Source organism: Aquarana catesbeiana, linkage group LG09 (assembly GCF_042186555.1).
Source record: "Aquarana catesbeiana isolate 2022-GZ linkage group LG09, ASM4218655v1, whole genome shotgun sequence".
NCBI lineage: Eukaryota > Metazoa > Chordata > Amphibia > Anura > Ranidae > Aquarana > Aquarana catesbeiana.
Genome location: NC_133332.1, coordinates 28,592,143 through 28,609,803, shown reverse-complemented (window position 1 = coordinate 28,609,803; position 17,661 = coordinate 28,592,143). Strand labels below are relative to the sequence as shown.

The following is a 17,661-nucleotide window of genomic DNA, read 5'->3' as shown; positions in this document are numbered from 1 at the left end:
AAAATAAACCCGTTTATAGACGTTTTTCTACAGCTCTACACCAAGAGGCCGACAACTCTTCTTGGGGTGAGTCCTCTGTAACGCTTTCAGACTGCAAAGCCAGCAGCTGAGATAACCCTCAAAGGTTCCTTGAACCTAGAGTACACCTGTCTATAAACGACTGCTACAAGGAAACTATCTCATCCCAGAGGCCGACAGCTCGTCTGGAGATGAGACCATACATTCACGCATGTAGCACTTTTAGACTGCTGAGTTTCGTAACCCAAAGAATGACAGACAGTGAACAAAAAATACAGTCAGCAGAAACCCATCAGCAGGTTCGTTAAACAACCTCAGGCGAGGAAATACCTGCCTCTAAGACAGTCTCAGCATACCGACAGAATCCAGCCGTCAACCGAAAGATAAGAGAGTCGTACAGTGGTAAGAATATCAATCAACTCACCGGTACTGTTAGGGCTGCGCAAACCCCACTCTCATTAATCAGTTAACGCCCGAATGCTTGTCGCGGTATAACTTCGACCGTAGCCTGAGATCCCGGGTTTCGGCACCATCTGTTAGGGAAATGTTTAAGAGCTCCAATCGAGCTCAAGGTTATCTGCTGCTGTCTCTAATTTGAAAAGTGTTGATATGCATGCATATAAAAGTAAACACACTGAGACACGCTCAGTTTCGTTACTGTTACACTTCTAATTTATTCAAGGCGGTGTTAATGTTTTATACACACAAATACGTCATTGCTATGTCAGTCTAATAGGTACATCTCATTGGTCAAGATAGAAAAGAAGATGGATAATTTTCATAACGAGGTTTGGCTCTCTCTGGTCTTATCTCCAGTTCCGCGTTCTTCTGTGTGTGGGAGGTAGGGGGTACACGCCATTTTGAGAAAATATAGGAACAGAGCAAATCTGTATACTTATATAATGAGTAAGGAGAAAAATATGTATGCACATAAGAAAATAGACATTTTCAGATTACTATTATTATTATCTACATCACATTCCTTCACAATAACACTAGGCTTACTGTGGACGAGTGCGGGAGTAACAAGATGGTCGTGACGCAACGTCCCTTCAGTCACATATTCAGAAGGGGAGCGGCTTCAACACCTGCCTGCTCGCTCAGCCTCAGCCACACGCCAGCCGCCCGCCCGGGCCGGCGGCATGATTACTCACTCACCGGCCTGCTCACCAGTCTGCCCATCCGCTCGCTCACCCGACGGCTCATCCGCTTGAATTTTCTCAGGGGGAGCAATTGCTAAAGTATAATAATGATAATATTGAATACAAAGCTATATTATTGTGTGCTTTTTTGTGCTTCTGACTTCAGCATAATTGCAATGTTTTCTGTGTTAGCTGTCTAATTTTCTTTGATGCTTTTTTTATTATTATTATTATTTATTTATTTACTTTTTTTGTTGATTCTTTGATTCTTTTTTTTTTATGTCGTTCTCCATTTTAAACACAACCCCTTTAATGCCTTGACATGTTTTCTTTCTCTTTTGTCAGATTGTCAGGCTGCCATGAAAGACGCCCGTTCAACACGTGAAAACTTCAGAAAAACGCAGCCTCCCAACTGGCAGAAACCGTTGGACTGTGCGGAATTGAAAGACAGCGTGACACAAGGACTCCGCAAAAAAGCAGAGGAAAGCTCTCACATCCGGGTAACTCCCATACTTATCAACATTATGGTCCCTAATCCTGGGACACAGTTAACCCCGCTAATGGTCTGTAATGCATTCAGCCACTTTTTGGGTGGGCATTCCCAAATCATGACCATTCAACAGGTTGGTCCTACCCTGACCCTGCCTCTAATGCCCCGTACACACGGTCGGATTTTCCGATGGAAAATGTGTGATAGAACCTTGTTGTCGGAAATTCCGACCGTGTGTAGGCTCCATCACACATTTTCCATCGGATTTTCCGACACACAAAGTTTGAGAGCAGGATATAAAATTTTCCAACAACAAAATCCGTTGTCGGAATTTCCGATCGTGTGTACACAAATCCGACGCACAAAGTGCCACACATGCTCAGAATAAATAAAGAGATGAAAGCTATTGGCTACTGCCCCGTTTATAGTCCCGACGTACGTGTTTTACGTCACCGCGTTCAGAATGATCGGATTTTCCGACAACTTTGTGTGACCGTGTGTATGCAAGACAAGTTTGAGCCAACATCCGTCGGAAAAAATCCTAGGATTTTGTTGTCGGAATGTTCGATCAATGTCCGACCGTGTGTACGGGGCATTACTGTGCATGTGCAGTAACTCAAATATGGTTGACTCTGTGATCCTGGGACATGATCTGGGACATAGCATTAGTGGGACGGGCCAAGGTGAAGGACTGTAACAAAAGAGGGGAAGGGAAGAGAGGCACCAAGCAGCCGCTGATGTAGCACAATTTTTTTTATTAAAAAGTAAGTACACATGTATATACACTCACAATAGGTAACAGGCAGTGGGATGCAAGGGGAGGTCTCACGGGAGTAGTCCAGGGAAAGCCTAAGCCAACGATGCAGAGAACCACTGAAGAAGTGAAGTGGGGGCTTGGATGCTCTTATCAGTGGACCCCACAGAGAGAGAGCTGTCAAGCTCAACAAAAGACCTGTCAGCCCAATGAGCAGTGTAGCCAATCAGGACACGTTTCAGTGGCAATGCACACCTCCTTCATCAGGCTTTTTTTTGTTTTTGTTTGGGGGGGGGGGGGGAATTTGTGCTAGTAGGGATGATTGGGAGGTATTTGTGCTAGGAGGGGAAATTTGGGGTGGTGGAGGATTTGTGCTAGGAATGGAAATTTGAGGGATAGAGGATTTATGCTAGGAGGTGTGATTTTTTTTGGGGGGAGGGGGCATTTGTGTGTGGGGGGGATTTGGGGGATGGGGGACAAAGATTTGTGCAGGGGGGTGTTGTTTAGCAGGGGGGCAGATTTGCACTGGGCAGAAGGTGACTGTATGCTGTGAGCAATGAGCAGTGACCGGCAGTCACTGGCTCTCTGCTCTGCCCCTCTAGCACTTACTGGAGCGGTGGACTGTGGAGGGGGCTGGAAGTGGCTGGTTCAGGCTCTCAGTGGTGCAGATCGCCATAGCAATGCGTGTTGAACGTGGTTCCGGAAACACGCATGGATCACGGGTTTCCCACATGGCACTCTAGTATGAACTGGTGTTTTTTTCCTCCAGCTTTATTTTGTTACAGTTTTAAAAATATATTTCTTGGGCTATAGCAACTGATGTCTTTCAAGAATATAATCTGTTTTTATAACTAATGAATAAATGTTAAATAAAAAATGTCTTGTATCAGGACGATGTGACGCTGGCTTTGGGAAACGTGAGGAACATAATTCAGAGGCAGCAGAGGCTGTACCAGGAGATGGAGGGCAGTTATCAGCTACAGCTGGTATGTATGATGCATATATTCAGATCACAACAAAGCCTGAGGAATGCCTAGGAAAAAACCCAAGCCTACTTACCAACCAGCTCGCAGACAACCAAATTAACCTGTCTAACAGTGAGTTAAAAACAGGGGTTTAGTCCACACGCATTTGCAAACGCATGCGTAAGCCACAGGGCCTCGTCAGGGCACCCTGGTATCTGTGGTCCTAACGCTAAAATATGAGTGTCCCCACAGTGGAGGCACATGCATTCCGATAGATAAATGAGGGTAGGTGGACTTAAGGAGAGCCCACCCCTTCTTAAAGATACAGGAGTGCTCCAAACACCCAGCAAGTAGCACAATGGCTGCAAAAGTGTGATCAGTGTGTTCCCTGGTTCAAGCCCCGCCCACTTCTGAGGTTATTACAGACTCAGAACCAGTGACGGCCCGTCCATTAGAGATGCAGGGGTGCCGCCCCCCTAATCCATGTGTGCAGCCCCCTAATCTACATGCAGGACGCCAGGCGCATGGATTCCAATGTTTTTTTTTTTTTTTTTTAAGCACATGATTAGAGCCAGAGGCTTTAATTGGCTTCAAAAAAGGGTGGGCTCAGGGCGCAGAGTACTGCATCCTGAACCCACCCAGTTGTGTGACAATAGCAAATTAATATTCGCTATGGTGTTCCTTTTTGTCCTCCCGGCCAATCAGGAAGCTGGTCCTGAGACCTGATTGGCCAGGGAGTCTTAGGACTCCCGGCCAACCAGACCCACTTCCTGTTCGACCGAGAGGAGAAGCAATGGCCCCAGCTCTTCCCTGGAGCCTGCAACCTGCACGCTGGAGTGAGGGGCAGCATCGGCCTCCTAAGGTAAGGCGACTGATCGCCACCGTCCATCTCCCGCACTCAGGGTCGGGTTTACATCTCAGGAGCCTATAAGCAGAGAATTCTAAAGTGCCATCCCCAAAAAAAAAAAAAAAACAACAAGACTGACTTTTTTTCTTGATAAAATATTTTTCTAAAAATATTTGTATGTGTAAAGGGGAATGCTGTGTACTTTGATGTAAAGGGGGAACACTGCGGACTGTGATGTAAAGGGGAACTCTGATGTAAGGGGGTCTCTGGTCACCAGAATCCCCCTTACACAACAGTTACATCAGAGTTCTCCTTTACATCAGAATCTACATGGTTCCACCTTACAATGCAAGGGGGAACCTCTGGGGACTCTAATGTAAAGGGGAATTCTGATGTAAAGGGGACATTGCAGACTGTGATATAAAGGGAAACTCTGATGTAAGGTGGTCCCTGGTCACCAAAGCCCCCCTTACATAACAGTCAGCAGCGTTCCTCTTTACATCAGGGTCTGCAGTCTTCCCTGTTACATTAGAGTTTCCCTTTACATCAGGGTCCACAAAGGTCCCCTTGAACTGTGTGGGGGGAGCTCTAGTGACCACAGCCCCCCTCACATCTCTGTGGAGGGGGTGATCTGTCACCGGCAATTACCCCCCCCCCCCCATGTCTGTATTATTATGGGGAAGATGTCACCCCATAGAGTGCAATGAGTATGTATTGAATAAGGATGTCCAAGATGGCCGGAAACCTTTAATAATTGGATTAAAAATGTAGTATATTAGTTTACCAATTCTTAGATGTGGCTGCGTTTTCTTTTTTAGCCTTTCTTTTATTTTCACCTAATGATCTGGCTAGTAAGTCTGTTGGGATTTTTTTGTTTTTTGTTTTTTTATAGAACAAGCTGTCCTGCAGCTGTAGCATTTAGAGGGATAACACAAACCACTACCATTACCACTACCAACAAATCTACCGCGGCAGGCATGCTTACAATGACCGGCTTTTATTTATTTTTGCAAAACCTTTATCCCAAAAGAAAATAAGCTGTTGCTGTAACTGATTATAAAGTATTAGCTGAAGTTTGGCTTAAAATGGCTAAATGAGACAATGGGGGAGATGTATTATAACTGGAGAGTGCAAAATCTGGTGCATCTGTTCAAGGTAGCCAATCAGCTTCTAACTTCAGTTTGTTCAATTAAGCTTTGACAATAAAAGCTGGAAGCTGATTGGTTTTTATACAGAGCTGCACCAGATTTTACACTTTCCAGTTTTAGTAAATCTCCCCCCCAATGTAGATTCCTCAGTAGATCTGTATAATGTTATATATATGTTCCAGGGTCCGGAGTCCAGCTTGGATCTTTCTGTAAGAGAACGTCTGGATCGTCCACTGGTCAGAATCCTCCAGAGACACCCAGGAACCCAGCTCCCCGAGAGCACCCTAATCTGCCAGGTACAGCCAAATGTTCTCTATGTACAGTATATACATCCAGAAAAATGTGTGTCTACTAAGTATTATTTCTGTACCCCCTTGTAAGAGGGGGTTCATGGTTGGCTGAATTTGATGCCAAGAGCACAAGACCCTACCCCCGCTCTTGTCCTGCTAGGACAAAGTCCCTCCTGCGGAGCCCAAACTGTCTGCCATCTTGTGCCCCACTCAATGCCAGAGGCCTCCACACAACATTCCCAGCTATTGACTTTTACATCCACTCATATAAGCAGTCTTGCTGTACTTTACTGATGGTATTCAGGGAATGGCAAAACAGTCACATCACCAGGACATACACTCTAGAGCCACTTGGCATTGCACAATCAATAACATTGCAAGGACCCAGGTCTGAACATGCGACCTCTGCTGTGTTTTGTAATGTCTCTTCTTAAGACAGCCATGCCTTGTGTCTTGTGTGTCTTGAACCTTGAACTTGCACTTCCTGTTTGCCAGATTATTGTGCTTTCTTTACCCAATATCTCACTCTTGTCACTCCTTCTGCTGTCTGTTTCTCCGCTACCACTTGTTACTGACCTTTGGCTTGTTTATTGACTATGCTTTCACTTGATCCCTACCTGCTATATCTGCTACCAGACCCCGGCTTGCTCACCTCCTGGTGGAGCAATTCTGAAGCACATGACCTGGTATTAACATGCAACAAAACCCATCTCCACCATCAGGACCTCTGGTAAATCTCACTTAGTGCTTAGACCCCGCACCTTAGGTGAGCCCACATCATCCGCCAGGGTGACCTGCCCATGTGCTCTGTCTGTCCTCTCTACTTCTAAAGCTACTCGTGTTGAAGTCTGAGCCCTGACTGGGAGACTGTGCCGGCGGTGCTCTTATCCTCACTGGGCCCCACTTGGCTGCGGGCCCCATAGCGCCCGCATGGGTCGCTATGGTGGTAGTTACGCCCCTGTCTGCTGGTTACATCCCCATATGTGTGAGGTGTTTAGCTCCCATGCCCCAAGCGTGTCTTTGCTCCTCCCTACCTGACTTATATATGGTGCTGACTCACCCCTGACATCACTGCGGGAGGGTTCTACCTAAAAGGGGCCAAACACCTGATGACACTATCTGCTGTAACCAGCCACTATTCTGATACTGAGCCACCCAGTAGCAAAGTAGCTAACTGCACCTGCCTACGTGACACAGGCTCAACCAAGTCTAAGTGATAGCTGGTCGTCACCAGCGGGGTGATGGTCCATAAATTCTAATTGTCCCCAGTTTTCATGGCTGCAGGTTGCAGCCCTCAGGATCGCCCCACCAATGGGTTGCTGGACAGAAGGGATAGGATGCAAATACTGTACTGAAGGTGTCAGACAAGAGAGTAGTCAGGTCCAGGCAGAGGTTGGAGCAGATGGCAGGCAGGAGAGAATAGTCAGGTCAGGAAATCCAGTTCAGCAACAGGGCCTATATTAATATATTATGTTAATTTTTCTCTAGATCTTAATCCTTACTCATTTCCTAGATGAAGGGCATCCAGCATCATCTAGTCCTTTTCTGTCCCAGGCCCGTCCCTTTTATTCATTGGATTTCAGTTCTTTTAATCATGGAGGTTCTATGCATAGCTTCCAAATGTCCCTGAGCCCCTTTCTTCCTCATTTGTGCCTCATTTTGATCTGATCTATATAGTTGTATACAGTGGCGTTGCTAGGGGGTGGCTTTTGGGGCTATAGCCCTGAATCTGGGGCCCATAGCCCCGAGTCTCTGCAGGGGTCCCCAAGGGGAGGGGAGGCTCTCTGAGGACCCTGATGTAAGTGGGGGGCTCTCTGGGGACCATGATGCAAGGGGGAGGCTCTCTGGGAAACCTGGTTTTAAGGGGGAGGCTCTCTGGGGACCCTGATTTAAGGGGGTGGCTCTCTGGGGACCCTGATTTAAGGGGATGGCTCTCTGGGGACCCTAATGTAAGGGGGACTCTCTGGGGACCCCAATGTAAATGGGGATATACACACACATATATTATTGTATATACATGTGTATGCCCGCCCAAGCGTATGACTATGGGCTCTAGTCCCAGATCTTTTGTAGACCTAGCAACGCCCCTGGTTTTATATAAAATGCACTACTTATCATTAAAAAAGTGTTTCCCAGTGCTAAACCTTTCATCCAATTTCTAAATTGCTGCATTTGTAAATGTCAAAAACCAACATAAAGGAATAGTAGTGGTGAAAAAAAACATTTGTGGGTTAAACCAATAATTTTTTTTTGTATAATTTTCCTTTAAGGGGTCGTGGCAGGAGGTGTGTCCTATGCCTACATACTTTTGCTAGGTGTCCCTCGTTCTCATCTCAGAAAGTTGGGGGGGGGGGTGTATATTGTGGGTGTTACCTAGGGTGGTCTGCATGCAAATTTAGCCTGCCTAGGGATGCCCACTCCTCCAGACTGAGACCAAACCATCAATGTATTTTTTTATTTTTATTAAACCTCCTCCCAAAAGCCAGTCCACTGCTTGCATCGGGGTTGAGGGCTCTTAAAAGTACTGAGGCGGGGTGCTTGGTGTTTTCCAGAGGCTATTTACAGCACCCACTGGCCCCTCCCACCAGCCATGATCCGCCTGTTTTGCACAGAGACCTAGTGATAACATCACTGGGTCTAAAATTATTATTATTATACAGGATTTATATAGCGCCAACAGTTTACGCAGCGCTTTACAACATTAGGGCAGACAGTACAAGTACAATACAATTCAATACAGGAGGAATCAGAGAGCCCTGCTCGTTAGAGCTTACAATCTAAGAGGGAGGGTCAAGTTATACAAAAGGGTAATAGCTGTGGGGGATGAGCTAATGGAGAAAATACTGCAGTTGTTATATGGAGGCAGGATAGGCTTCTCTGAAGAGGAAAGTTTTCAGGGATCGCCTAAAGGTGGATAAATTTGGAGACAGTCTGACAGATTGGGGTAGCAAATTCCAGAGGATGGGCTAGGCTCGGGAGAAGTCCTGGAGGCGCATATGGGAGGAGGTGATGAGGGAGCTAGAGAGCAGTAGGTCTTGGGAGGAACGGAGATGGCGATTAGGTTGGTATTTTGAGACTAGGCTAGTGATGTATCTGGGGGCAGAGTTGTGGATGGCTTTGTAACTTATTGTTAGTATTTTGAATTTAATTCGTTGGGCGAGTGGCAGCCAATGGAGGGATTGGTAGGGAGGGGTAGCAGACACTGAGCGATTTGTAAGGTGGATGAGTCTGGCAGCAGAATTCATGATGGACTGAAGGGGGGATAGTCTATTTAAAGGTAAGCCAATGAGGAGTGAGTTGCAGTAGTCAAGGCGAGAGATAACCAGGGAGTGAATCAGGAGCTTTGTGGTTTCACTGGTTAGAAAGGGACGTAGTTTAGAGATGTTGCAGAGGTTGAGGCGGCAAGCTTTGGAAAGTGATTGGATGTGGGGCTGAAAGGAGAGTTCAGAGTCCAGGATAACACCTAGCACCCTGACATGTGGGGACGGGTGGATGGTTTTGCCATTGCTCTTGACAGAGAAGTCAGGGGAAGAGGCACGTGGGGGAGGAAATATTATAAGCTCGGTTTTGGACAAGTTGAGTTTGAGGAAGTGGTGTGACATCCATACAGATATGTCAGTTAGTAAGTTAGTGATGCGTGAGGAGACTGATGGAGTGAGTTGAGGGGTGGAGAGATAGATTTGTGAGTCATCAGCATAGAAATGATATTGAAAGCCGTGAGAGGCTATCAGCTGACCCAGGAAGGAGGTGTAGATTGAAAATAAAGAACAGAACTTTGGGGGACCCCGACAGAGAAGGGAAGAAGAGTGGAGGAAGTAGAATTGTAATTGACACTGAAGGTGCGTTGGGATAGGTAGGATGAGAGCCACTGAAGAGCGCAGTCACGGAGACCGAGGGAGTACATTTTTTTGGGGAGGAGGGGGTGGTCAACTGTGTCAAAGGCAGCTGAAAGATCCAGAAGTAGGAGTACAGAATAGTGTCCGTTGGTTTTTGCAGTTAGTAGTTCATTTGTGAGTTTTAAAAGAGCAGTTTCTGTGGAGTGTTGAGGGTGAAATCCAGATTGAAGGGGATCAAGAAGGTTGTTTTTAATGAGGTGGTCACTCAGTTGCTTGTAAACCAGGCGCTCAAGTAGTTTAGAGGAAAAGGGGAGCAAGGAGATAGGGCGTAGGTTGTTAAGATTGGTAGGGTCCAAGGACGGCTTTTTAAGTATGGGAGTGACCAGTGCATGTTTTAGAGCATTGGGGAAGACGCCAGAGGTGAGGGAGAGATTGAAGATGTGGGTTAGAGATTGTAGGATGGGGTCAGAGGGTGACTGTAGCATTTGAGAGGGAATAGGGTCCAGGGGACAGGTGGTTAGGTGGGCGATAGAAAGGAGTTTAGCAACTTCATCTCTAGTAGTAGATTTGAATAGGGGGAGTGTCAGTTGTACCTGTTGACATGGGGTCTTAGCTGGGGGAGATACCTGTAGAATGGAGATTTCATCACGGATTGTATCAATCTTGTTTTTGAAGTGATTAGCGATCTCCTGGGCAGTGAGTAAGTCAGTGGGTGGAGGCTGTGGAGGACAAAGTAGAGAGTTGAAGGTAGAGAAGAGTTTACGGGGACTGGATGAAAAGGTGTTAATAAGAGTTGTAAAATAGGTTAGCTTGGCAGTGTGGAAGAAAGAATAGTATTTTTGGAGGGCAGATTTGCATTGGTTGAAGTTTTTGAGAGACTTATGCCCCGTACACACGGTCGGACTTTGTTCAGACATTCCGACAACAAAATCCATGGATTTTTTCTGACGGATGTTGGCTCAAACTTGTCTTGCATACACACGGTCACACAAAGTTGTCGGAAAATCCGATCATTCTGAACGCGGTGACGTAAAACACGTACGTCGGGACTATAAACGGGGCAGTGGCCAATAGCTTTCATCTCTTTATTTATTCTTAGCATGCGTGGCACTTTGTGCGCCGGATTTGTGTACACACGATCGGAATTTCCTACAACGGATTTTGTTGTCGGAAAATTTTATATCCTGCTCTCAAACTTTGTGTGTCGGAAAATCCGATGGAAAATGTGTGATGGAGCCCACACACGGTCGGAATTTCCGACAACAAGGTCCTATCACACATTTTGGACGCATGGATTCCAATGGGGTTTTTTTTTTGTTTTTTGAAGCACATGATTAGAGCCCAAGGCTCTAATTGGCCATAATGTAGGATTTTCTGCATTCATACATTCGATTTGGATTGAAAATAGTCTGACAACAATCAATTTTGCAACCAAACAAAATTTACATACAGCTATGCAATTTTATTTTTATATATGCACCCTATTTGTGTATAATATTTATAATGTTTTCTCTCCCCCAGGGCTCTGCTTCTCTGGAGCAATCTCTTGGTAAAGCACGGGATCAACTTGGCTCTTTACACGTGGCACAGATGAAGCTGCAAGAAGACCAGGACAACAAGCTGTGGGGAGAACGCATTGACCGAGCCGCCGCCAGACTGCGAACAAAGAGCACCAAGGGCCAGAGAGAGAGGCTGTGCCTGTGAGCCGAGAGACACCCGAGAGGATATCATGTCAACCAACCTCAACAACACTGATTTGCTATATTAAAAGTTTTCATTAAAGAAAAACTCTGCAGAAAACAATTTTGAAGCTTAAAACTTTTATTGTGGCTGAACATTAACAGTAGATTTTTTGGCTTACGCACCCCAAAGTGAGTGTAAATCCCGGATTGTGCAGGTTCAGCTTGATGCCAAAGAACAAAGTATGGGTATTATGGTTTGAGAGGGGAGAGGTATCCTAAATACAGCAATAGCAGAGTGGACCCCTAATTATACTGTGCACCCCCACCCCCCTCAAAAAAAAAAGAAGAAAATAAAGTAAGGAAACATTTAAATGGTTGTAAACCCTTCCATATACCCAGTGACTGGCCTCGAGAGATACACAGAGATGAAGAAAATCCTCCTAAATAAGTTGTACTTGTTTATCTGCAGTCTTCTCTCCTCTCTACATCTTTTCAAGTCCAGAATTGAAAAAAGCTTGTCTGAGCTGTCAGAAAGCAGGGGGTGGGGAGCTAAAGTTACACTCTGCAGAGCTCCATGAGGAGAGCTCTGAGAGCTGATTGGAGAAAATGGACACCCTTCATACTGCACACAAGAACAGACCTGAGTCTGTTAATCACAGGCTGTGTGCTGGAGCTCCCTCCCCTGTCACTATTTCTCTCTAATTGTCAGAAGCGACTAATGCTGATACCAAAAGAACAAGACAGCAGACAGAAATGAGACTTAGTGCTCTGGAGTAAAACAAGTACACACTATAGAGGGATATGATTTGTTCATTTTTCATGTCTGAGCTTTACAACCACTTTACAGATGAACTCCGGGATAAGCAAATATTGCCTAAATCCATTCCTCATGTGTATTCTTCTTGAATCTCGGTGTGCTTTGTGTATTTCTTCCAGATCTGTGCAGTAATCCAGTGTGAGACTTTTCCTTTCTGTAATAAAGACCACCCCCCCAATCACTTTTACAGTAGTGATCTCCTCTGTGAGTGGTGGAGCCGGAAGAGACAAGCATTTCATCACATCCGGGTTCACAGCTGCCCCCCTTCCCGGCTATTGTAGCCAATCAACCCTGATCTGTGCAGGGCAGGGGGGACGTTAGGGGTCTAATAGACCCTTGGGGGTTGATTTACTAAAACTGGAGAGTTCAGAATCGGGTGCAGCTATACATGATAGCCAATTACCTTCTAACTTCAGCTCATTCAATTAAGCTTTGACACTAAGCCCCTGTTCACATTGGGGCGATTTGACATGCGATTTCACAGGTCAAATCGCATGTCAAATCGGAGCCTATTGCTGGCAACAGGAGCGTCCCAATTGGTACAACGCCGACTTTCCAGCGCTGCACTGATTTCCAAAAGTAGTTCCTGCACTACTTTTGGCAACTTCGGAGGCGATTTCAATAGTGATCTGTGCAGGAACCCGCGCAGATGTCTTTAAAGGCGCCCCTGAAGTCAGACTAAAATGCGGCTTAGCTCAGATGAACTCGCACAATTTCAAAGCTGTGCTCATTGTGAACGAGGGTTAAAACCTGGAAGCTGATTGGTTTCTATGCAAAGCTGCACCAGATTTTGCATATTCCAGTTTTGGTAAATCAACCCCTTGATGTCTCCATAAAGAGGACCTGTCACCTGCCCATGCTATCGCATAGGGTACTTGTGAGCCCTCTTTACAGATAAGCCTACAAGTACCTACAGGTAAGCCTACAGTTAAGCCTACAAGTACCTAAAGGTAAGCTTACAAGTAACTACAGGTAAGCCTACAAGTACCTACAGGTACATACAGGTAAGCCTACAGGTACCTACAGGTAAGCCTACAAATACCTACAGGTAAGCCTACAGGTACATACAGGTAAGCTTACAAGTACCTACAGGTATGCCTACAAATACCTACAGGTAAGTCTACAAGTACCTACAGGTAAGCCTACAGGTACCTACAAGTAAGCCTACAGGTACCTACAGGTAAGCCTACAGGTACATAAAGGTAAGCCTACAAGTGTCTACAGGTAAGCGTACAAGTACCTACAGGTAAGTGTACAAGTACCTACAGGTAAGTGTACAAGTACCTACAGGTAAGCCTACAAATATCTACAGGTAAGCTTACAAGTACCTACAGGTAAGCATACAGGTAAGCTTACAAGTACCTACAGGTAAGCTTACAAGTACCTACAGGTAAGCCTACAGGCAAGCCTACAAGTATCTACAGGTAAGCCTACAAGTATCTACAGGTAAGCCTACAAGTATCTACAGATAAGCCTACAAGTATCTACAGATAAGCCTACAAGTACCTACAGGTAAGCCTACTTGCACTATATTGGAGATATTCACACTAGACGCAGCCAGTGACATCACTGGCACAAGTGCTCTGAAGGGATGATATACCCGTGCCATACCTTTAGAGCTCCATGCCGGAGGGAGAGCAATAATTTCAGGGCCATCATTTATGATGAACTCTAAACTGATACCCAGGATTTTTTAAAGTATCACCTATAAAAAATTTGGGGTAGTGTAGTTTGTTATCATTTCACGTAGTGCACCCCTTAAAGAGCCAGTGGTGAATTTGGTCCTATTTCCCCCTTAGAATGCACACATCCAGGCACACAGCATTTTCTTCATTCTTCCACTATCTCAGAAAACAGTCCAGGCCCGCAGTGATGGTGAACCTTGGTACTCCAGATGTTTTGGAACTACTTTTCCCATGATGCTTCACTACAATGCAGAGTGCAGGAGCATCATGGGAAATGTAGTTCAAAAAATGATCTGGGGTGCCAAGTTTTTCCATCACTCTAGGGGCACTTTTTAGGGTTTTTATTAGGAATGATGAACTGGGATAGAGAGAGGGAACATGTCATACCCCGGAACTGTAGAACTGGATACCCTGAGGACCCAGTTTCTGGCTGCACTTCACAGAACTGCTCAATGTCCCACAGAATCTCTTATTCTGTAAGACTGACTTGCACTCCTTCCAGAGTTAAACAAAGCTACACATAGTCAATATTCCTCAGTACTGGGGTCTCATAGCCGCATACCTCCCAACTTTTTGAGATGGGAATGAGGGACACCTACCAACAAAAGTATGAAGGCATAGGACACACCCCTTGCCACGCCCCCTTAAAGGAGAATTGTGCAAAAAAACAAGATTGGTTAAACCCACAAGTGCTTTTTTTACCACTACTATTCCTTTATATTGGCTTTTGGGATTTACAAATGAAGCAATTTAGAAATCAGATGAAAGGTTTAGCCCTGGGAAACACTTTTTGATAGATAAAAAGTGCATTTTATATACAACTATATAGATCAGACCAAAATGAGGGACAAATGAGGAGGAATGAGGGACAGAGGGACATTGCTCCAAATCAGGGACAGTCCCTCGAAATCAGGGACAGTTGGGAGCTATGTAGCCGCAGGATCATCGGTTGCCTCCTGTCAATATCTACCAGGGTCTTCCTAGTGAGGGAGATGTAGACTCACACAACAATAGGACAGCTGGACTCTTCCCCACCGACTTCCTCCTGGCTCTCTCCAGTGAGCTTCTTCAGACCCTGGACTTGAACTTTCTCATAGGCCCCCCCAGCTGAACCTACCTGGGACCTTTGTGTCTTTGCAAGGTATTCTACAGTACTCTTGTCCCAGAGGCGGAGCCCCCAGAACAGGGGTCTCCTCTGGCAGGACTGGACCGAAGAACGCTGCACTCCTGCCTCATGCTCCAGACTACTTATGGGCTCTCCCACCACCTACTAGACACACCTCCCCAGGGATTGGCTGAAGTTCCATAAATATTCAGGCGGCCTAATCTGCTCTTCCTCCTTCCATGACTCTGGAACAGTGGACCCAAACCTTTTTGGCACCATGGACAATTTTTCCAGGGACTGGAGGGCTGTTCACGGAACAACAACAGCCCTTTATATCAGTCCCCCTCTACATCACAGTTCACCCTTTAAAGCAAACAGTCTCGAGGGGTCTGCCCTGTAAAGGGGCACTGAGATATAAAGAGGATTGCTTTGTAATGACTAGTCATGCCCCCACCCCCCCATCACAATTGTCCTCCTTGCAGTGATGGCCCCCCTTTCCTCTTTAACAAGACAGTGACCCTTCGGCAGGGCAGAGGCAGTTATCAGCCTGTTTCTATTCTCCCAGGTCTCCCGTCCTGCCTCTGATGTCATCCTATCAGCAGGGAGAGTGGGAGCTGCCAAAACTTATGTTAACATGCAGGTGATCTGTGGGCGACAGACCTGGGAGAATAGACACAGGCTGCTAAATGGCCGGGACGGACCGCGGTTGCCACTCACCTCCTGCTGCGTGGTGGAGGCCTACTTATCAACAGACCTCGGACTGGCACCGGTAGGGTTTGGGGACCCCTGCTCTAGCAGACAGGGGGGAGTAACAGAGCAGCAGCCTCTGAAACACTGAGCAGTCCTAACCAATCAATCCCCCCACTCCTCTGATTACAGGGAAGCCAAACTACATTTTCCCAGCAGCCTACTCTATACTAGGAGGGTGCTACATACACTAGATTGTCAAAAGTATTGGGACGCCTGCCTTTACATCTGCATGAACTTTAATTGCCCCCAAGTCTTAGTCCGTAGGGTTCAATATTGAGTTGGTCCACCCTTTGCAGCTATAACAGCTTCAACTCTTCAGGGAAGGCTGTCCACAAGGTGTAGGAGTGTGTCTATGGGAATGTTTGACCATTCTTCCAGAAGCACATTTGTGAGGTCAGGCACTGATGTTGGACGAGAAGGCCTGGCTCGAAGTCTCCTATTAGAGTGGAGACTTCGAGCCAGGCCTTCTCGTCCAACATCAGTGCCTGACCTCACAAATGTGCTTCTGGAAGAATGGTCAAACATTTCCATAGACACACTCCTAAACCTTGTGGACAGCCTTCCCAGAGGAGTTGAAGCTGTTATAGCTGCAAAGGGAGGGCCAACTCAATATTGAACCCTACGGACTAATGGCCGTACACACGGTTCAAAAATCGTACGACAGATCAACCGACTTTTTTTGCTTACTAGTCGCAAGTAGAAACTGAATAGGTTACTAAAGTCATGAAAATTCTCGTACGACAGAAAAGAATATTGGAAGTGATGTCAGGTGTTGTAATGTATTTGTATTGTATTTCGGACAACAACTGTACTGACTAAACGAAAATCGTATGATCTGGTATGATACGAGGAAAATTTTCATGTTTGTTCGATAATAATATCGGATGAACTGTCGTGATTGGCTCTCGAAAGCTCTGTACTAACGATGCGACTATCATACGATTGCGTCGAAAGCGGTATTTTTTTGTCCGATATTCGTATCGTGTGTATGGGCCATTAGACCGGGATGCCATTAAAGTTTATGTGTGTGTAAAGGCAGGCGTCCCAATACTTTTGATAATATAGTGTGTGTTCTACCACAAATAGTGGGTATTATATTGTGTTTATGTGTATTGAAATTCATTTTAGTGTATTTTCTCCTGAAAATATGCTTTTTTATAAACAGCAAATATTGTGTGACAGTTTATTCTCCAGGTTCTCAACTTTCAGAACATTGTTTAGCGGTTCTAAGTCATTTTATTGCATAAAACGCTGATTATAACACACGCGCATGAAAACAAAAAACTGCACTGCTCATGAGGTGGTTAAAGTTTCCCCTTCCCCCCTATGGATAGTCTTACTGTCCTCATTGACTCCAATTTATTTTGCCAAAATGGCAGCAAACTTTGAACATAACCTGGGGATTTTCACCTAAATGTGTTTAGAACTGCCAGCATGGCTCATTCCTTTACACTGAAGTAAAAATCTGCCCAGCTTCTCTCAGCCACTATCCACTGACTGAGACATATTCCACAGTGCTCTAGTTTTGCTACTAGATTCTCCTTGTCACATCTCAATAAAGGTGATACAAGCACACCGAAACGGAAGTGACAGAAGTGACGTTCCGTCGCCGCCATCTTGCTACACCCTGCACTCCTCCACAGTAAAGATGCACAGAGAAGGGGGAAAGCGGACATCTTGTTACACCCACCGGAGTTTTGCATTATACAGTTATTTTTAATAGTAAACAGAGCATATATGGTGAAATACAGTATTTGGAAATCCATCGGACTAGTTACATGTTGAATTATAAAAGCAGCGATGTTCTGTCAGATTAGAAAACCTGTGAAATCAGCAGGTTTGCCGTTGCTTTTAAAATTCAACATGTAAACAGTCCGACAGATTTCCAAATATTTTATTTCACCCTATAAGCTGAGTTTACTGTTAAAAATAACTGTGCAATGCAAAACTCCTGTGGGTGTAACAAGATGTGTGCTTGCCCCCTTCTCGGTGTATTGTTACTGTGGAGGAGTGCGGGGTGTAGCAAGATGGCGGCGACAGGACGTCACCTCCCCTACCAATTCTGACAGGTCGCCATATCTGACGGAACGCCGCCAAGCACATGCATTTGCCCGTTCCCTTAGAGTACGGCC

At 45.7% G+C, this 17,661-nt stretch overlaps 1 protein-coding gene across 1 annotated transcript in view; it reads left to right on the top strand.

Annotated features, from left to right (window-relative positions):
• Positions 1-11,278, top strand: part of TEKTL1 (tektin like 1) — a 33,120-nt gene extending 21,842 nt beyond the window's left edge. Inside the window, exons 5-8 of the mRNA XM_073598173.1 lie at positions 1,506-1,660; positions 3,295-3,390; positions 5,547-5,660; positions 11,012-11,278. Coding sequence (XP_073454274.1) covers positions 1,506-1,660; positions 3,295-3,390; positions 5,547-5,660; positions 11,012-11,194 — 548 coding nt within the window. The 3' untranslated portion in view covers positions 11,195-11,278. The remainder of the gene's footprint in view (positions 1-1,505; positions 1,661-3,294; positions 3,391-5,546; positions 5,661-11,011) is intronic.
• The last annotated feature ends 6,383 nt before the right edge of the window (positions 11,279-17,661 follow it).